The following is a 20,607-nucleotide window of genomic DNA, read 5'->3' on the forward strand; positions in this document are numbered from 1 at the left end:
AAAAAAAAAAAAAAAAAAAAAAAAAAAAAAAAAAAAATACTTTTCTCGTAACTTCGATACCTCGCCAATTATTATATATCTTAAACGATATTAAAATTATAAACATTTTTTTTTCTCATCAAACGTATTTTTCAACATTTTCATTTTTTCCCGCTAAACCCACTGCGTTCGCCTTACTGCCAAACGATATTTGATACGGTACATCACCCATAAAGTTCGGATCAATATGTTTGTACTGGTCAAACTTTTTCAGTGGTAATCTCTGATAGCGCGATAACCGCACCTATTACCAAATATCAGTTTCCATAACGCGAAGCACAATACAGTTTTCACCCAGCGGCAAATTGATTTTGACGTGTATCGTATAAAGTAATAAATATGCAAACACTATTCTGTACGCGAGCGTCGAGTTACGTAAGAAAGCAACAAATCACATGCAAAATAGAAAATTGAGTATACGTACTGAAAAGAAAAAAAAAAAAAAAAAAAAAAAAAAAAAAAAAAAAAAAAAAAAAAAAAAAAAAAAAAAAAAATTTAAGGTTCGTGCTTCAAAAATTTTCACATTTTCGTACGCGCGCGATTTCCCTTATTGTGACGTCACGCGTCTCGATATGACGTCACACCGTTAAGATTATAATTATTATTATTATTTTGTTTTCTTGCTATTTTTATGCCAACCTCACGAAGACACGTAGCGCGAATTGACCCGAGCTAAATTTATCGAAATAAATTCGAGAAAAGATGCCCGAGACAATTCAGCCAATAAAATGGAAGAATCTATGACGTCTCGGAGACATTATCCCTGTTGCTGCCAAGCGAATTATTCGTCACGTACTTAACGGATGGAACGAGAATTTACACGGCTGGTCGATCGCGCCTAAAAATAATAAGAACAAGCGGGATCGATTGGGAACAACGAGAATAAACAGTTCGGAAAGTGTGACGAAAGTTCGCGAACGTAGGAAAAAAAGAAGAGAAAAGAATTGCATGTAACTTCAGAGCATCGCGTTCAAATTCAAATGAAATTCGAAGCTGCCTCTTGCGTGAGCATCCTTGCTGCGCCGAAGGGAAGTCATTTGCATCTTGACATTCGCCGTTTTACACGCGAAAGAGGAAAGGAAGGTTAATTCAATTTGTGAGATAATGAGGAGACGAGGATGATGAAAAAAGGAAGTATGGAAAAGTGCGAAACGGGGAAAAAAGTTCGTATTCTTGACAATTATTATTCGTAGCTGAACCAACGTGGCTGAATTCAGGGACAACGGGTACACTGATCGAAATTTGTCTCAGGACTATTAGTTAACACGTAAATGGCAATGCTTTATGGGGTCGGATCAATTTGGCAATGTACTGAATCGCAAAAAAATTATTTCTTTTATTCGGAATATCAAGCACGTAAGGAGAATCCAATATACCCGGTGGCATTACTGAACTTTCTTCTTTCGGATGCTGCGGACGACATACAGTCATCTCGGTATGTAAATAACCGTCAATAAAGTACAAGACGAAATTACGAAAAAAAAAATTTGTCAAATTACATAGGTCTGCGTGGAAAAAATTTTTTTTTTTTTTTTTTCCTTATTAAATAACGTTCGTATTATCGCTTTAGTTAAATTATCGAAACTAAATGAATCTTTGATATTTCTTTTACAAATTTCGCGAACGAACTAATCGAGTTCAAGGAAATATAAGAGCGGGAAATTTTTTTAGTCAATTGATGATACCGGCCGCCATTTTGAGGGATGCAATTGCAAAATTAATTGTTTTCTTTTTTGACACCCTAAACATGTAAGTTAAATAAGGGGTAGGTTCTTGTATGTAGTATAGCTTGACGAGGGTGCAGCTTGGGATTATATAGTATACGTAATGCTAATGTTACATTTTTTTTTTTTTTTTTTTTTTACGCGCACATTTTTCGTGACATATTTATTAAATCATACGTAGCGCGTTTAAGGTGGGTGATTTTTCAGTTTGCGGTGACGTTCTCATTTCCTAGGTTAAATTTCGTTTAGCCACGTGTAACGGCACTGCTCGTCGCCATTATCTCGTCGATGATAATCTGTCGTTTGGATAAATCGCCATGCCACGTGGCTTCAATGACATTTTTGAATTATTGAAATATTTTGTCAAGTTTTTATCTAGGTTCTTTCTTCTGTATATATTTTTACTCGCCTTTCGAGCCTCACTCGGACTCTTCGATAAAATTAGGTTAGTTTTGATTTTTTTTTGGAATGCATACAAGTTTTTATACTACTCAAGTCTCTCGAGAATTATAAATCTAAGGTGGCAAAAATATCATGTGACAACTTATCGATGATCTTTCGTATATATATCTGTGAACGTCAGATTGCGCAGTGACTCATGAAAATAGCGTCTGACAGTAGTATAACAAGGGACGTTCCGGACACAGATTCCCGCGCTGGCATTTACTGACACCTCGAGAGCCTTCGAAGGTTCGCGTCCGTGCTAAATTGACACCGTGGACCTCTCTCATTTCAAGAAAGGACATCACGAGACTCGTCGATTTCACGAATCGAAGGCTGATTCTAGAAATTTTATACCGGACTCCAAGAATTGTAACCTCGAATCCAGGAATCGCGCGCAATCGAGAATCCTCTGGCAAATTCCATTTCTTCCATAATATTTAAAAAAAAAATCCATATATCTTAAGACAGTAAGACTAACGTTAAAGAGCGTCCGAAGACGCATGAAAATACTCGAATAATCCGACGTTCACGCGTCACAATGTTGTCATCGAAGTTTACATAGATGGTCTTCGTGACGTAATAATATCGTTCTGCGCACTAGACTTCTGCGCATCGCTCTGTACTAGCTAACCAATATACGAAAGAATATAATGGCAGAATATTCGAAAGTCGAAGAGGTTTATTCTATTCTATATACAAGTTCTTTATATAACAAAGAATAGAAATAAATATTCGTCCCACCCGTCATCTGGCACGCGAGAAATCATTCGGCCATGAAAAGAAATCTTTTTTCCCATTCTTATCGACAAAATACTGGACAATGAACACTTTCAGCAATTGTGGATTAGATTAAACTTTCATCCCAATTTATGTAGCAGATTGAACAGGCTAAAAAAGTATATCTAACGTTAGCTTTACTTCGCTAAGATTCTACTACGTTAACCATAACTAGCAAACGACAGAAGCTTCGTGTATATTAAATGTCAAATAACAAAGATCTCATTAAACTACATCGATATAATAAGCAATTACTAACCTCTACCGAAACTTCATGTTTCTCTACTCCGCTATCATTCCCCAGTAACAATTAGTCTGGCGAGCCTCCTAACGTCTTCATCGACGCCGTATTACTTAATCGACCAACAGAGTCGACCATTCTCGATCTGTCAAACGAAATGGGTCGAGAAACCCCACTAACACTGTTGCTATCTTCACCGCGGTGTACGAAGATAACGTTTAATTAAGGCACGTTTACGGAAATTAGCCCTTCACTGGGGGTTGAGCGGGGTCAAGTATAGATTACCAGTTTCCTATAGTCTTCTTCCTTCTACCGAGCATCCATCTGTTCACTAATTCATCGCCATCTCTCAGACAATTCCCTCTGTCTGACCTATCAATCTTTATGTTTTCTGGAGCTCGTTCTATTCTTACGTCCATAGACCACACGAATTATATAGCGCGGCGGGACTAGATCAATTGAAAACTTTGTAAAGTACCAGTGGCGACAACTGGTGGCTATAGTGGGAATTATCAATGGTGGCAAAAAGGAGTAACCACTTCGTGAAAGGCAACTATAAGAAAGAACTTAATGACCATTTCGAATTTTGCGCTAGAAAAAGAAATGCAACGAACTAGTTAACGCGGGGATCTGATTGAGATTACTTTTTATAAAGTATACTTGCGTTTCCCTAAACTACCGCAAGTCACGCCACTGTCGTTAATGGAGTGAAGGGTTAAGGTTTGGGATTCCGATGGGAATCGAGTTTTCGGCGGGATATGAATATCATTAAAAGTTCTATGATGAAGTCAATGGTAATAATAATAATTAATGTAAATGTCAATGTCTTAACCATAAGAGCTGAAATATTCAAAATAGAAATATTGAAGTACAAGGTAGGTGTTTTCTACTGAAATTTTGACAATTCATTGGTGTCTTGCTAATTAGTAAATATTCATCTCTGATACGGATAGACGAATACGTATATGTGAATGGTTATAAATAACTTCAATTATTAAACAAGTTAGACAGATTCAGTTTGCCGCATCGTAGGGTGACGTGCTGGATAATGTATACGATACGACATCGACAAATACGAAAACTTAAATAAGTTTTAAGCGGCACACGAAATTGATGGGAGTCTCGCATGAATTTACGACATATATTTTTTTTTCAGACGGTTCAACTAATATAAGGGAGCACGAACGGTTTTTCTTAGTATCGGAGAAGCAACGGAGCTACGAAATTGTCAGGTAAAGAAAATGATGTAAGACGATTTGCCAAAGAATAAATAAATCATGAAAAAGACATAATTAAGAAAATAAAATGTTATGTAACTTTTTATGTAAGAGTTTGTAAGTGCCTAGCATTTCTATTGGTGTCTCCTTCTCATTGGTCTACTTTGACCTGTTCCCATTTGAAAAACAAAATCCTCCGGACAAGGTCATTTTCGTGCTCTGTGATGACTCCCAAACACCGCCATACCCCATAGATCCGATAATTTTGCAACACCCTGTATATCCAATATATATATATATATATTGCACCTCCATGATTCTACCATGGATATCAATAGAAATCAATTGGACAGAATGATCTTCAGGTGATATAATACTCCTGAAAAATCCTGTATGGCTTTTAATTATCTAAGTATGATTTTTAAAAATCGATCAAAAAATATATCCTAACTGTAAGTAAATTTGAAAGATTGAAAATGGTCTTTACGGTTGACGAACGTGAGAAAGGTGGCTGGGCCGGATAAGCATTATAAGATTTACGACCGTCAACCCTTTTCGATTCTAATCAATGTCAGTAGTCCGTATATCTTAAAAAAAAAAAGATTCAATATTGATCTATCCAGATCTCCCAGAATCGATAGAGTCGCATTAGAAATCCGTATAGTTTTGTAACAGTACCATACAGTATAGGTATAGATGAAGGTTAAATTTTTTTTTTTAATTATACAAAAATAGTCAAAGATCACGTGCCGATAATTTAAATAGAAAAAAGTGTAAAAATGAATTTATTTTTTCACGAAAAAATATTTTCTTAAATGTTTATTACCTAATCACGCAATTTTCAGCAGGTTGACATTGAAGAAAATTGCCACATTAAATTTATCAATTCAAGGGTATCGCGTGCTTGCGTAAACCCTGACAAATTTTCGAAACCTCTTCGTCACCCTCTCAATTAAGATTTTGCGCTGCTCTTTTTAGCTCGAGGCTCACGCTGCGTCTAATACAAAAGAAAATCGAAAATCTAATTTTACGCGGATGATAACAATTATTCTGTTAACGATATTCTTGTTTGCTGATAATTGCACCAGAGTTAAGTAAATTTTACGTAAATCTCATTATAAAAATGAAAAACATAGTACGCTCGACATTATATTTTATTCTTAATTAAATTCAACCTGAATATTAAATTTAATATTTTTCCTTCTGATCGTGCAGTTGTAAAATGTAGGCTGTTATAAAAAAAAAAAAATAATGGATTGTTATCGAAATCATATAAATTTTAACGATATAGTCCATTTGACACATACCATATTACAATTTCATTTAACGATATCATAGTCCATTTGACAGATAATCATTAATTTTACATTTTATTAATCATTATACCCGTAGCCATCAATGGTTTAAGAAATGGAACGTAAAATTTTTATAACGCATGCTTTAAAAGGGTTGTAATAATTTTTCACAGAAAACGAGGTTCTTGGTCGGAGGTCAGACTGATAAATTTTCTTAAAATAAAAGCCTCGTGAACTATTAATTGTGCGCAGTGACGGCAGAAAATTGTTTGTCGGTTTTTTTAAATTTTAGTACTGAAAAGCGTCGCTAGGTGGCAATGCGAACGTTTGTGAATGACAAATTTTTACTTGCAGAATTCGTATTGTAAAAGGAATTGTATATCGTAAATAGAAGTGATAAGGGTTGGGCTTGCTGAAAATCTTATGCTTAGACACCCTTTAGTTTTTAGGGGCTGTTATATATGCAGATTAATTGGGACATAAAATGAGTACAGCCAAAGTATCGTACTACTGGTTTTGGTTTTATTTCTTCTCTTTGAGCCTGAAATACCTAGTTTTTGTATTTTGGAGTTTGTGATGAACAAAGCGAGTGGTTCGTGATTTTTGATTAATTAATGGAAAATCATAAACTGCGTAACATTGTTTTAGTTAGATTGTCGGTTGAAGTATTTGAAATTTCGTAAATCCGTTTAAAAAAACTGACGTTTATCCTTGCGAAGGAATTTTAGGTTACGGTATAGCTTTCGGGAAGTTTTGATAAACATTTCAATTTCTTCGAAAATACTATTAATCTTGTCAATCTGGTACGATCTATGTAATCTGCCTTTGCCTTGTGAATATTCGCTTAAAAAAAATTGTATTTAAAAGCTGTTTTTACTCACTCAATCGCCTTCATGTCGAGATGTTATACGATGATGAAATTAATGATTCCCCCAATGTCCACGAAATCTACAATTTTTCACAAATTTACGTTACTCGTTACAGATCGATCGGTTAAAATCAATCGACCACTTATAAAACAGATTTACAATCACCGGTTTTAATAATTTTTGCGAAATCACCATCTCAACACCACAAAGCAAATCATTACTAATTTGCACAAATCCAAAATTTTCTATAAAACATAAACGTTGATTAAACCGCCCACGCAATTTAATATCCCAAAAATCCAAATACCAGTTATCCCAAAACTAGAAATAAAAATGACAGTCTTCAGTTCCACCAAAAGTAATAGTTAGCAAAGGTATTACCAGTCTTAAAAAAAAACACTTCAACACTTCAACTATTAAATTTATTATTATGCTCTGTTCGTCGACTGCATCAATATATATCACGGATTATAAAAATCGTCGAGATTAATATCAAACAATTAGTAATAATTCAAAAATAGAATTTAATATTTGTTTAATCAAAGATCCAAAATTATTACTCACAATTCTCATTTAATGTTTAACATTGTCCCTTTGTCCACTATTAATCGCGTTATGCGTTCGCGTATACAAAAGCCAAGAGAACCGGGCTTAAGGGTTCTTAACCACTTGAAGGTCGCGCGACTACTGAACGCATCAAGCGAGAAATAGTGGAAACGAAAGAAGCAACATCCCGCCTTGTGTTTGGCGCATGCGCACAATTCAGAATCTGCGAGCATGCTCGCGCATTCCACGTGAGCCTTAAAGCTTTTATACACACGTTACATTTTATGAACGTATGCAAATCTAACGCGGTACTTTGTGAGGCATTTAATACAAAGGTAAACAATGAGAATTAGCAGGGTACATAAAGCGTGTCGAATAATTAGCAGATTTGATGACGGTTCCCATAACCTTAAAACAATAAAAGCGAACAGTGATAATGACAGTTGTTTAGTTGAAAATTATTTAATTTTCAACCAAAGCTTCAGTTCGCGTCGAAATGAAACAATGGAATGAAGATCGATATAAGACCGAAAGAAAGAAAAATAATACTAACAGTAGAAATAGCAGGCACTTGGGAATTTAAAGTTTCCTTCTTCCTTTTCCTGCTTGCCTTTTTCTTCCCTCGTGGAATTATTCTTCTTAACGAGGAGAAATACTTACAAACATAGAACCAGCCAGTGACGCATCCAGTAGGTACTTGTAAATTTTGAATTATATTCTCCTTTTCCTTTTCTTCTTCATTTTTAAACTCGTCTCTTCTTTCTGCTTTCGTTTCCTGACTACACTAGCAGACTGAATTTAGTAGCAGATGTCGTAATGATTATGTAATTACGTAAAACAAAGCACGTAAATTATTTCGAAGAAATTTTCTAACAAATTTCATGCTGAGCCAAACGAGTGAAGAAATTTTACAAAATCTCATGTGTAGCTTGAACGTCCAAATTCCTGAAAAGGTTTGTGCAATTATAAGGTATCGTCAAATTGTCTTGGAATTAGAAAGTTCTTTTCGCGCTTCTATTTGAATCTTAGAAATGAGTGCATGGCGTGACGGAGTCTCGCGTCATGCAAAGACGGCTGTGTCTATTTGCAAAGGATATATTTTTAGGACGAGCTACTAGCAATTAGCTTGGAATCAAATCAGCTGGCATTCGTGAAAAATTATCGAGACGGAAGACACTCGTGAAAAGCGTCACTAACGCCTAATAAGTTAGCAAGTACAGTACAGTGGAGGTAAAAGAGAACTAGTGAATAACCTCAAAAAATGTCGCAGAAACGCATCATGTATGCGCCATTTAATTTTTCGTGGGTTGTACCAGGTAAGGTATTTAAATTACAAGAAATTGTTCTTTTCTTTCCTAAATATCTACATTGTTCAAAACCTATATAACAATACGTTGAATATTCATTGATACAATCTTAAGACTTGTAACGTTTTCTTTTTCCTTTTGAAATCGCCTAAAGACAAACTCGCGTGTACGGGCTGGCCACAAAACGCAGCAAATCTACGATTTCTTGAAAAAGAGGGAATCACGCATCTGATAACGTTAAGCATGGAACGAAAGCCACCGATCGATGATTTGCCAAAAGGAATGAAATGGTCTCAGATATACATTGAGGAATTTAAAGCACCGACCGTTAAAGAGATCAATCAATTTATTGATATCTGTCAGCGAGCACATTTCACAAAAGACGTGAGTTTCTAAGCGTATCATAAATTTTGAATTTCACTGTCGTCTACCAATTTATCATTCTATGCTAACTTAGGTCATCGCTGTCCATTGTCGACAAGGTAGAGGTCGTACTGGTGTTATGGCCGCCTGTTATCTAGTTAGATTTCAAGATTTTACACCCGAGATGGCAATCGTTCAATTAAGGGTAATGAGACCCGGAAGTGTTGAGACATATAAGCAAGAACGGGCAGTGGTCAAGTATTATGACGCGTTGAGAGGTAAATTTAATAATAGAAAGATACAAATAAATTTGAACGCAAGTACTGATTTTGGTCCTTTTTGACAATCTCTTGTAAACACTAACACTTTGGCAGATATTATTTTTAATCAAATTTTGAAAAGAATCTACTTATTCTTTCCAAATATTCTATTATAATTTCCTGTCGAAAGGTACGATATTTCCCGAAGTGGACGATGATTCGAAATAAATGACTTCACTTGTTATCGATAATCGAAAATGTATTTGTGACCCGATACAATGTCCACGATAAGCGACTGGTACTTGCAACGGAAATAATGTGGAACTTTTCTTGTTATTCTTCCTGTACCATTTTCACGCAACCATGAATAACACGCAAGTATCTTTACCACTATCAAGTGACATTAATTTTCAAAATATTTTTTATGTATATTAATTATTGCTCCTGGCTATTTTTTACATGTTAAACTTTTACCATTGTATTACGTGCTGTACCGGTTCATTGGTGTGATAAACCCAAAGAGACTTAAATTTTAATGAAATCCTTTAAATGAAATTCCACAGATTTCGTCGAAGCACGTTTTATTCGTTAGGACCTGTTGGCGCTTACGGTTTTATAGAAACAATGAACATCTTACAGGAATTCGCGAAGAGAGGAGAAGAGAATTCGCGGAACTTCCGGCACTTCCCGAACGTACTACGGCTGTCGAACTTGGTCTTTCCAGATGGAAAATGCCGGTACACATCTCCATGCTGCACAGATACACAAATTCTGAGAAGCCAATAAAAAAAATTCCAAATTCATTGCCATCGTACGTTTGCAAGATGTACAATGATAATTTTTAACTAATTACAAAATGCCTTTTATCGTAATCCATTACTAACTCTATCACGCGTGCAAAAGGAATGTTTTCACCGGAAATGGGACGCCAAGAAGAGCAACAGAAGAAATGAACGTTCAAAACGTTCTATATATATTGAATTTATTATTGTACACGTTATAGCCAATCGACATTTCCTCACAAATTAGGAAGAATTGTGCATCATTTATTTCATTGATAAAATATAATCATACAATTAAGACTTTGTTTTGCTCTTTTTGTTTTCTGTAGTTTATCAATATGATTAACTAAACTAGAATAAATTAGTTTAATAAAATTATAATTATTGTTTCTACAAGTTTTGCGACTTCAACAGGGTAAATAGTTTGAAGTTCCTTGTTTGAAGCTAATCTCAGTTGTGCATACTTTCGTACAACTTTAGAAATTCGATCACGAATACTTTAGCTTAATAATAAATTCATTTTTTTTTAAAGTATTCATGTCGTATTTATATGTATCATATCAAGGTAAATTTCATTCTTACTATATACACAGTATAAATATATACACGCACTCAGCAAATATTCTAGTAACTTCTGTATCCCCTCACTTCCACCAATCTTATTAATATTGACATTTATAAATGTACTGTATTGGCAAATTTCAAATAACCCAAACTCATGCAAAAGTATACCTGGGGTATTCTTAGTTCAGTCACAAAATTTCTCTTTCTTAAACTTTAATTATAAATCGATATCAATTTCTGTCTGAGAATCCATCTTCTTGTAAATGAAAGTAGCCAAAAAAAAGTCAGCAACTTCAAAATTGATCAAATCATACATTACGTACTAAAATCGTTATCCAAATATCATGCAAACAAATGCAAGGACAACTTTGCCATTTGGAATATAAGTACAAGTAAATAAATAACCCTACCCAAAGCAATATCGTATAATTAATAACTCATAAAATGCTTCAGTCTCTTCTGTTATGGCCAATGATAATAAATTTCTCATAAAAATCAACACAACTGCATTACCAGTATACCGGAGTTCAGAGATTTTGTTTCGCCGAAGAAAAAAAAAGAAAGGACTATCGCTCTTATTAAAATGCTAACAATCAAGTATCCCTATACTTGACAGACTGAATAATTTGCGGATGAAACCACCACTCGCTTTGGAAATGTTTGCACGCAATAGTAAATTGCCCTGGGGAGTGAAGCAGAAGACACGAACTCAAACATAATCTTCGAAGTTCAAGTAGATCTGATACAAAGTTTTATAAACTTAGAGTCAAGTTAAAATTTCGCAATCGTGCCATAAAATTGTTAACAGTTACGTACTGACTGAATCAATTGTGTTGGATCCTTATCGATTCTTATCACGTTAACTAAATTGTACCTAGTCTACTACAATTTCAGCTTTCAACTTTCCTACTGTATCTATTTACGGCTATCGCAAGAATAACTCATCTGTGCAGCCTCTCGTGCAAGATACAGTAATACATATTATTTGTATTTTCCTAAGTCGATTATCTATAAAGCGTTCATTGGCTATTTAGAATATTTATAGCATATCCATACTACTAGCCTGACCGAAAACATATTAACGATATAAAATAATATTAATTTTTCAATAATCTTCATCCTCGTATCCGTACTCGTAATCGTCATCACCCGTGTGACGTCCCAGCATCTCGCCAACAGTCATTTCCATGGGATCAGGTTCCACATCTTCATCAACGTAATCGTCAGTATCGTCAACTGGAAAAAAAATAATATTACAAATCAATTTTAACGATTAACATTGTTTCTAGCATTGTCAATTGATATTTAACGGATTTTACATTTTTTTTTCGTTCAAATTAAGTTGGCAATACGGATAAGGGTGGATATTGAATAATGTCAATTCGTACAGTAAAAAAAAGAGGGAGTGATCCAATATAAGAAATCTCCCCTCAGAGTATTCTGCAACAACTTATATTTATTGTTTAATATCGTGGGAGGTCAAATAAGTACGAATACTTGTGGCTTATATGGATGCTTCTGTTGTTTATGGATGCTTGTCGCGTAATGAAAAATAAGTACTGTCCTTAAAGCACCATGCCATAGGACACACTTGCAAAAAATAGTAGTTTTTTCCTTCGTTTGGTAAAATTACGTAAACTTTTAGTAGTGCCTGAAAATGTTCCAGAGGTCGCCACCAGCGTTAGTTTAGGTTCTGATAGATCTCCCAAAATGCAAATTGCATCTACAAGTATATTTTTTTACATTGCTTCCTCATTGTATCCAGTAAGGATATAATTTAAATAAAAATACGAATAATAATTTATCAGCTTTTGTTAGGCCTGTTTAAAAATCCAGACGGGCAAAACGGAATTTTGACGTACATATTTGACATTTTCGTTCCGAGTCACGCACGTGACAGGACAAGCTCCTTAATTTCCGCCTGCCGTTATTTGCAAACGTATATATGGCAATGAGCGTTTATGAGAATATTTCAATTTTTTTATCTTTCATCAAAGACAAAAATAATTATTTATAGTCTGTCGAAACGAGTCAAAGGCAACTGGTGAAGCGTGGGCGATGTACAGTTAATAAATTAAAAAGAAGACAAACCAAAGAAAAGAGTGAATCGGGGGGTGTACTATTTTTTGTCATTCCTTTTTTTTTTATTGGATATTTCGATTATTATTACGAAAAGAAATCCTTTCACGAAGGCAGATTAGTATTGAAATGTATACGTCAAACGAATGAACGGATGAAAAACGAAAAGGGTTTAAATAATTGCTGGCTATCACAAAAAGATATCCACGCGACAAAATAAAAAGAAAAAAAAAAGAAGAAAATATGCACTTTGAGTTACGTTTGTTTTTGGCTAATTACGCGAAATCGGTTAGGTTAGACGCAAAGAAAACGAGGAGTTCTAAAATTCGCAACCGATATCTTTTGGGTCCGAATATTTTGTCGCTTGAAACTTATGTTACTGAACCACAGTGCTGCCCCCTACATTATTGCATTCCTTAAATAACTAGCATACTGGGCTGCTAACTGAATAAGCTATCGTGTATACAGAGTAACTCAACGCTCGACTGTCTTATGAGAATTCCCATCGTCAGTCTTTACGAGCTCGTAAAGCGACTTATGAAATTTCTCAGGCTCAGACAGCAGCGCCACATCAACGCAGTGGCGAAGCGTGGACCTAGAGAAAATAAGAGGGAAAAAATTAAATGCAAAATAAAAGAAAAACAGGCCAGGTCAAATAGAAAGGCTGCAATCCCAATGAATTCTTCTGACAGTGAAATATGTTCTGAGTATTATGACTGGCGCGAGGCTAGATTTTAATTTGTGAGAATAAAAGAGAAAGATCACCGTGACACGTGGTACAAAAAAATTGTACGAATAACGAATTCCTTTTTTTTTTTTTTAAATTAAAAACTGGATATTTGATATGTACGGATTATTAAAAAATTTTTTCATTGTGCATGGCGCCATCTTACCGACATCATTGACATCAGCCACTGGTACAGCGGGCGACTGATCCTCCACTTTCAATGTTGATTCATCGATAGACCCTACCGGAAATCCTATTTCTTCTTTCTTTCTTCGTTTCACGTTCACTTTTGGCGTTTGTAACTTTCTTGATTGTTTCACTGGCGAGTCGCCCAATTGATTGTGTGACATTGAATTGCTGTAAAAAAACAAGGTCAATCACACTAAATTTATAAAAAAGCAGCTAACAAGTATGATAAAGTAAAAAAATATTCACATTTTGAAACGAACAAATATTGAGGATATACCATATAACTATTTAAAATAATTATTTGTTAAATACGTAAAATAAATAGTTTTAAGTATTTACAGTTTAGTGACGCCCAGAACATTATCAACTTCCGGTCGTCTTGGCGACATCAAAATTGATTCTTGAGCTTTCTGTTGCTGACCACTTGCGGCAGTGCTACCAACGTTCAAACTTTTCAAAACCTCGTAATTTATTTTTGATGATATCCTTTTCTCTTGAAGCATCTTCTCGATGGCCTCCCCTGAAATGGCAAAAATCACGTCGAACAAATTAATCGTACAAGATGGATCACTCAGACAACCAAGATCCCTCATTGGTCAGAATCAATCATCATGAGAACGTTCTTTCGGATAACCCTTTAATAAAGACCGAAACCGACCAATCACAGTTTTCCGAGTTATCAGTCTTTTACACTAACGACCAAAAATGGCCTTCCCGTGTACAGTATAATAGCATTAATTTACAATGGTACTTCGGAGCATCATTGCTATTTCCCACTGTACCCACAAGCTCGTTCGACATGTGAAGATACCCTTACACATTGATTCCTGAAGACTCTAGCAGAAACCACAAAAGTCAGGATTGACTTAAGAATGTGAATGAAAAAAGGTTCCTCATTGGTAGAGATAAATACAAGAAATGCCAAACTCACCAGCACTATTGGCTGGTGTCTGATTTTTATTTTTCTTTGTTGTCGTCCTTCTCCTCTTTTTCTCTGGCTTCCCCTCCTCCTTCTCCTTCTGACGCTTCTCCTCCTTTTCTGGAATTTCATTAGTGTCATTCACACGTCACAAATATAATTAAACAATTGGATATCCCAAGTGACACCTGCTACTAAATTTCATTTACCTTTTTGTTCCACCAAATATTGTGCATTGACTTTGTTCCACAATGAAGTTTTGAATTGCGTCTCCTTCTCTGTCAATATATAACCATCCAATTCGTCGTCATCGAAATCCGTTATGTCAATCTCTTCGGTATTCTAGAACCCAAAGCATCGTTATTTCTCTTTGCTTCCTTCCTCGCTCAAAACACCGTACCTTAGTGATATTTGTAAAACGGTAAAAAGCAAATTAAATGTATATTCTTACAATCTGAAAAGACGTATCTGTCTTTTCCTTCGTTAGACTGGCTCGATCGCTCAAAGCTGAAGCCAAACCCATAGAGGCTATATCTGGTCCTAAAAAAAATAAATATAAATTATACAAGAAATTGCATTTGCGAATTTAAAATTCAAATTCAAATATTATTTATTATACAGCGGCCGAATAGTCTCTGCATAAATAATTACGACTATTATCAATAAAACATCCACTGTAATCGCTAAGAAGATAACAAAGTTTCAGCATGAGAAATAGGGTAGAATAACCATAGAGGAAAAGTTACGCTCAAGAGAGCGCGAATGAAAGCGTTAGTTAGTTTTTGAAGAAAAAATTCATACAAAAACTAGTAGCTCGACATTTCGATGGAAACCGCAAATTCGCATGCCTTCCTTTCATAAGAACCAACAAATATACAAGAAAGATATAAGAAGAACCATTTAGAATCGACCAGTGATTGTATATACAATACAAAAACCAAGAAAAACTTCGCGCTCGGCCATTGGTCCGTGAATACGACTAAATACACGAAAGATCTAGGTCACAAACTTTAACTAAAACAGCAGCAGCCGCCACCGCCACGAGTTCCATAAAAGAGCTTCAAATAAAAAAGGAAGCCTTTAAAACTTCCGGCTATCTCCCCCTTGGCAAAGTAAAGAAAAATCTTACTGGCACAATTTTAAGTTCGCAATAGAAATCAGAACTTGTCAAGCGTTAATTTGGTGAAAATTGTTTGACGCTTTTTCATAAATACAATTTCTTCTTTTACAATATTATCCAAACTCCATATACCTACTTTATCGGATAGCGTTACAACGCTTGATTACAGATTTTTGATATATCAAATTGTATAAATGAAATTTCGATATACCTAGTCCAGTGATTAATGAGTTACTGGATTGCAATGACGTGGGACTCGGAGCTTCTTCAACTGGATCGTCGGGATCCCCAATCATGCAATGTTGAATAACGCTCAAGTTTGATTCCGTGATAAATCTATCAGCATCCAATTCCTCGACAATGGACGCTAAAACGTATTTACAATTATGATATTTCTTTTAAGTCAATTACTAGCTCAGGTGAATACGTGAAAACATAGGAGCAACGTTTTATCGCGTTTAAGCGGCAGACTTTAAACAGCCAATCAGCATGTAAATTGAACAGTTGAATTGGACAATTAAATCTAGAAATGACAATAAGGATTTCTCATGCGTCCTGAGACCTCGAGAAGTCGACAATTACAATTGGCTGATAAATTTCAAGAACGCCTGACGAATTACAATTCATTCGCGATAACTCTCTCAGGAGACTATTGTCATCTTCGTATTATCATATTTTCCTCGCAGATTACAAATATATTACATTCTTTCCGTCGGTTTCCTTTCGCTGATTTTTGTTCGTTCAACTGCTTTTCAATTTCCTTCTGCAGCTCGTTGAACTCCATACCCATGTTCTCCAGCTGAAAAATGAATAGCAGTTCGACGTGTATTAATACATTTAAAATTGGCGCCACAAAATAGCATCGTCTCCGATACATCATTTTTCTTCCTAAGAGCCAGTAGGGCCAACGTAAAAGAAATAATAATCTAATTACCTTTTGCAAACGTTCACGATCCTTTCTTCGCGCAACTTTAAACGCTGGGGGATCCTGCTCCTCTTCAAGGTCTACCGTCATGAACTCTTCCAAGGTCAAAGCACTGGAAGGCGTGTCCCCGAATTCAATTAATCTGTAAATTAAAAATTGCTTCCAGTAACGAATATAACAATTAAATCTTAAATTTTGCTCCGCTATTATTTTACAATCTCTCTCCTACAGTCGTATCACAATTTTTTCATATCACCGGCTAATTACATAACAATCAGTCCTTTTTTCTCGTAATCTACTACATAAAGTTACAAAGTATACTTCGAGACTTTGCACTAACGACTATCCGACTGTTTCTAATGCTGCCATTTTTCATTAACTGCCAACCCCATTTATACGTAAATATATACTTATACGTAAACATATACGTATACGGTAGGACTCCCGTTAACTGAGCGCTTCTTCTTCAATCGCAAGCATCTTCTTGTATCACGGAGCATCCCCGCTATCAGCTACCAAATCAATTGTTGTATATATACAAGAGCGGAAGGACTGCGCATTCGAAAACAAGTAAAAACAATGAATTCTGATAACTCTGAAAATAAAGTCTCTCGTTAAGTCATCGTTTTCGTCGTATCGTCCTACTTTACCGACCAAGAGCGCTCACTTACCGACGGTCTGCTGTAAAGGCAAATAATAAAAACAGTCAGCTGTCATTTGAAAATTACATTGACACTGTTGTTGTCTTTGTAAATAGGTATTGAAAAAATTAGTCCAACAATATATACAGTGTCAAACATTTTTCTGTACCTTTTGCGTAAAGTCGATTCGTGAACTTTCACGATCTTAATTATATCGCTGGGCGATCTGTTGAATTCGTGTAACCTGGCGGCCATCAAGAGCGCTAAAAAAAAAAGAAAAAGAAAAAGGATTAGAAAAAATTCTTTTTAATTTTTCACCCCAAAGAGAGAATCTTTTGTTATTATCTTGTAGCGATAAAAAGGGATCAAAATAAAACAGCGGAAATTACTTTGATAAAAACAGGTGAAAAAAAATATATTAACACAACAGCCCGTGTGTACAAATGGCGTATTAAGTTAATTTAACGAGCGGCATTATGCAACGTGTAAATTTTATATGCGAGTCGAGAGGTCATAAATATTTAATAAAAATGAAAATGAAAAAAGACATTTATTTCTCTCGCGGCAGACGATAATTTTTTTTCTTTTCATATTTGAAATTTGCACACAAATCTGTTAAATAGATTTTTTTCTTTTTTTTTTTCTCACCAGCTCCACACAATCCAGACGGCCGACGGCCACTATGGATGCTGTCCCTCTTCATCCGCTGAACGACCCGTAAGGCGGTCATGGAGACTTCGTGAGTTTTTTCGCCAAATTCCAATCTGTTCGCGAATCGTATAATGTAAAGGCATGGATCTGTAATAATAAAAACATTCAATAATAATATAATATATATATTATTATATTTATTATTATTATATACATAAGTAATATACATATTACAGTAACATCGTCGTTATGACGTGACGACAGTAGGGCGTTGGCAACGTAAAAAAAATTAAATTCAAAATTCAGGCACCATAAATCAAACTACGAAACCATGTGACTGAAAGTAATTATTCGAAAAAAGTTTTTTTGCTTGTATTTCTTAGAAAAACTTTGTCTTGAAAATACCAAATGTTATTGGCAAAATTCTTCATTACCATTTCTCACCGGTTAAGAGAATGTCATTTTATCGCTGAATAAATGGACACGCTCGAAAGACGGTACGTAGAAAAAAAAAATAAAAATTTAAATGGCACCAAGTTCATTTTCAGAAATAGCGTCCGTGACTTCGTTACGGTAATTCCGAGATGACGTGTCGGTACCTCAACCTCGTAATAGTTATCCGGGATCAAGTACTTCCAAAAATTGAAATTCAGTGGAACGAGGAAGAAGACGGTCGTTGGTCGAAGGAAAAGAAATTTTAAGAAATTTTTAGACTTTACGTTCGACGTGAAAAGAAAATGTATTTTAAATCAACCGACGATATTCGAAATTCCCGCGCAAACTAGAAAAACAAACATGAGCGCGGGTGGTCTGTCGGCCGAGCCCGCCGAGCCAGACGACTCACACTGTACAGCAACGAGAATATAGCCGGCAACAAACTGGAGCGACGGATTATCAAAAGTGAACGTGCACTTTCGCTCTGTCGTTTAAATGAAAACGCGTCTGTGGCCAGGATGAAAGTGGTACTCGTGTCACGGAGCGCGGACGAGTGTAACAAGAGAAAGAGAAGCAGTTAAAATCCCGAAAGAGAATAGCAAGTTGGTAGCGTCGGTTTCGGTTTAAAATCTAACCTTAAAAAAAAAATGCATAGCAAAATCTCAACGATTGAAGGCTGCTGCGTTCTTAACCAAAGTGAGAGTAATATCCTCGATAGATGATCGATTCGAAAATTGTATATCTTAATAATATTCAATTCTAGATACTTTTTTCTTTTTAACAACGACAAACATACTCCAGTGCAATTTTCATGAAGCAATCAGTCGAGTGCCGAAGGTAGGCTAGCGACAATGGTGGGGATACGTGTCAGGACAGTAGCACTAAGTGAGCGTCGCAGATCGCGATGTCAGTTCACATAAAATCTTAAGGGAGACGCGTAAAGATTATTTCCGCGTAAATATCAAAATTCTTTATGACTTCGAAATTTCTTTGCCATTGCTGCAGAATTTCGAAAGAGCGGTAAAGTGATTTGAAGCAAAAAATTTTTTACACAGCCAATCCGGCATTCGAGCCATAAATATACCGAGACAACTCGTGTTATTGCGAATTTATCGTGTTGCACGATCACGAATAAAAGAATGCGAATCTGTTTGTGCGCGAAGAAAATTGCGGATTCTCGTGTTACGTAGGTCCGTGAAAATAGAAAGAGAAAAGAAGAATGTGTGTGATGTCCAGTGCCTCGAAGTGATGCGTGTGTGATGTCCTGTGGCTCGAAGTGATGCTTTTGTTTCTATGAAAAATTTTCATTGAATAATTATTTTAATTATTGTGGCTCAATACTTTCGTTAAATTTGAGTATTCCGGCTTTTAACGTATGTCCTAATATATTTTTTCTTCGCGAAACGACCAACGTCTGAAATCACTGGCGGTGACCTTGACTCGATCAGTCCCACTCCGCTGCGACACTTTGCCTAATACGAAGGTCGAATCGTGACAAATGCGAACGTCGATTTTTTTCTTGTTAAATTCGATATTGGTTGATCAGTCGTTCATTTAAAGATCAAATACGATTCTTAGTGAAATTAAAGTAATCGACAAACAGTTCGTATATTCCTTCGATTTGCGCAATAATCATCAAACTCGAACGCCTAGATCGAAGTAACGTAGAAGACTCGAACTGTCGAACTGTAACGTAGAAAAATAAAAAAAATAAAATTTGTGATTAAATCACAAAGAAGAAATTGCGTCAATTCGATAGGAAATTAAAAACATTTATTTACGCTATTAATAACTATTCTGATTACACATAAAAAAAATAGTAGACACATAATCACAAATAATAATAACAATGATTTATCAATTAAATGATTAAGTCAAAATTTGAATTAGAAAAGTAAATCAAAATAATGATTACAGACGAATCGTATATAATCTCAAGACTGTTTATTATCCGAGTGACTATCGTTACGAAGAGTAAATATTTTTCGAGAGCCTATCTGTTATCCGTGATAAAGATGCTTTATCATTAATAAAAAAAAAGTACCATACAGATACGTCCCAATAATGTCGTAACGAGTCTTAACGAACTCAGCTTACTTCCTTCTTCTGTGATGGTTATCAAAATTTTTCAAAATTTCCAAATACATCTGTTACATTGCCGATATACATAAATTAGGAAATTGAGTTACCGAAACACGTTAATACGCTCGACTTATGCGATACGTCACGCGGTACGATGTTGCAGGTTATGCACGTCAATGAAGTGTGGAGCAGCATGTTGAATGACAAAATGCAAACTGCTGATAACCCTATGTCAAGCACGTAATAAAGTTGCATGAAATTAATGACTGTGGACGTTGAGCGTCGAATTCGAATAAGCGATTAATTCCCTAGAAAAAAATTAATAGCAGAAGTGTTGTCGCGTTGACAATGAAGATATTAAAAAAAAAAAAAAAAAAAAAAATTAAAAAAAAATTAAAAAAAAAAATTTTT

At 35.3% G+C, this 20,607-nt stretch overlaps 4 protein-coding genes and 1 long non-coding RNA gene across 22 annotated transcripts in view; 2 read left to right on the top strand and 3 right to left on the bottom strand.

Moving 5' to 3' along the window:
- LOC112494234 overlaps positions 1–3,495 on the bottom strand; it is a 7,024-nt gene extending 3,529 nt beyond the window's left edge. The window contains exon 1 of the long non-coding RNA XR_003059481.1: positions 3,244–3,495. This is a non-coding gene — a long non-coding RNA (uncharacterized LOC112494234). The remainder of the gene's footprint in view (positions 1–3,243) is intronic.
- LOC107266991 (protein pellino) overlaps positions 1–7,961 on the bottom strand; it is an 80,657-nt gene extending 72,696 nt beyond the window's left edge. For 9 of the 13 annotated variants that reach the window (XR_001537528.2, XR_001537527.2, XR_003059480.1 and 6 more), the window contains exons 1-2: positions 7,813–7,961; positions 6,619–6,685 (exon numbers count right to left, since the gene is read on the bottom strand). Coding sequence is in view for 8 of the 13 variants with exons in the window: in XM_025084218.1 (XP_024939986.1) it covers positions 6,619–6,632 (14 nt within the window). In the remaining 5 variants the exon portion in view is untranslated. Of the gene's footprint in view, positions 1–6,618; positions 6,686–6,771; positions 6,928–7,170; positions 7,327–7,812 lie in introns of those variants that run through there. The other 4 variants (XM_025084206.1, XM_025084207.1, XM_025084208.1 and 1 more) reach the window with 4 other exon arrangements.
- Positions 7,962–7,969: 8 nt separating this feature from the next.
- On the top strand, positions 7,970–10,162 carry LOC107266998 (dual specificity protein phosphatase 23-like). Of its 2 annotated transcripts, XM_015738152.2 has the most exons (5): positions 7,970–8,105; positions 8,258–8,468; positions 8,614–8,843; positions 8,917–9,100; positions 9,722–10,162. In XM_015738152.2, exons 2-5 carry the CDS (start codon positions 8,414–8,416, stop codon positions 9,925–9,927), a joined length of 675 nt encoding a protein of 224 aa, XP_015593638.1. In that variant the 5' UTR covers positions 7,970–8,105; positions 8,258–8,413; the 3' UTR covers positions 9,928–10,162. The 2 variants fall into 2 exon arrangements, with proteins under 2 accessions (XP_015593638.1, XP_015593639.1); XM_015738153.2 differs by lacking the exons at positions 7,970–8,105; positions 9,722–10,162 and adding an exon at positions 9,273–9,456 and having other exon boundaries at positions 8,184–8,468.
- Positions 10,048–20,607, bottom strand: part of LOC107266993 (transcription factor IIIB 90 kDa subunit) — a 30,376-nt gene continuing 19,816 nt past the window's right edge. For all 3 annotated transcript variants that reach the window (XM_015738131.2, XM_015738132.2, XM_015738130.2), the window contains 11 exons: positions 17,677–17,826; positions 17,198–17,291; positions 16,397–16,529; positions 16,165–16,261; positions 15,674–15,829; positions 14,794–14,882; positions 14,552–14,684; positions 14,355–14,462; positions 13,763–13,943; positions 13,401–13,591; positions 10,048–11,664 (listed from right to left, as the gene is read on the bottom strand). In XM_015738131.2, coding sequence (XP_015593617.1) covers positions 11,534–11,664; positions 13,401–13,591; positions 13,763–13,943; positions 14,355–14,462; positions 14,552–14,684; positions 14,794–14,882; positions 15,674–15,829; positions 16,165–16,261; positions 16,397–16,529; positions 17,198–17,291; positions 17,677–17,826 — 1,463 coding nt within the window. In that variant the 3' untranslated portion in view covers positions 10,048–11,533. The remainder of the gene's footprint in view (positions 11,665–13,400; positions 13,592–13,762; positions 13,944–14,354; positions 14,463–14,551; positions 14,685–14,793; positions 14,883–15,673; positions 15,830–16,164; positions 16,262–16,396; positions 16,530–17,197; positions 17,292–17,676; positions 17,827–20,607) is intronic.
- Positions 18,512–20,607, top strand: part of LOC107266995 (BTB/POZ domain-containing protein 6-B) — a 19,591-nt gene continuing 17,495 nt past the window's right edge. The window contains exon 1 of one of the 3 annotated variants that reach the window (XM_015738134.2): positions 18,512–19,597. The gene's annotated coding sequence lies outside the window, so the exon portion shown is untranslated. The remainder of the gene's footprint in view (positions 19,598–20,607) is intronic. The other 2 variants (XM_015738135.2, XM_015738138.2) reach the window with 2 other exon arrangements.

Source organism: Cephus cinctus, unplaced genomic scaffold (genome assembly GCF_000341935.2).
Source record: "Cephus cinctus unplaced genomic scaffold, Ccin1 Ccin1_scaffold0331, whole genome shotgun sequence".
In the NCBI taxonomy this organism is placed as follows: Eukaryota; Metazoa; Arthropoda; class Insecta; order Hymenoptera; family Cephidae; genus Cephus; species Cephus cinctus.

Coding starts and splice junctions, on each gene's coding strand:
- LOC107266998 (XM_015738152.2), top strand. CDS start 8,414: ATGTCGCAGAAACGCATCATGTATGCGCCATTTAATTTTTCGTGGGTT. Junction 8,469..8,613: donor TTTTTCGTGGGTTGTACCAG/GTAAGGTATTTA, acceptor AATCGCCTAAAG/ACAAACTCGCGTGTACGGGC. Junction 8,844..8,916: donor GAGCACATTTCACAAAAGAC/GTGAGTTTCTAA, acceptor ATGCTAACTTAG/GTCATCGCTGTCCATTGTCG.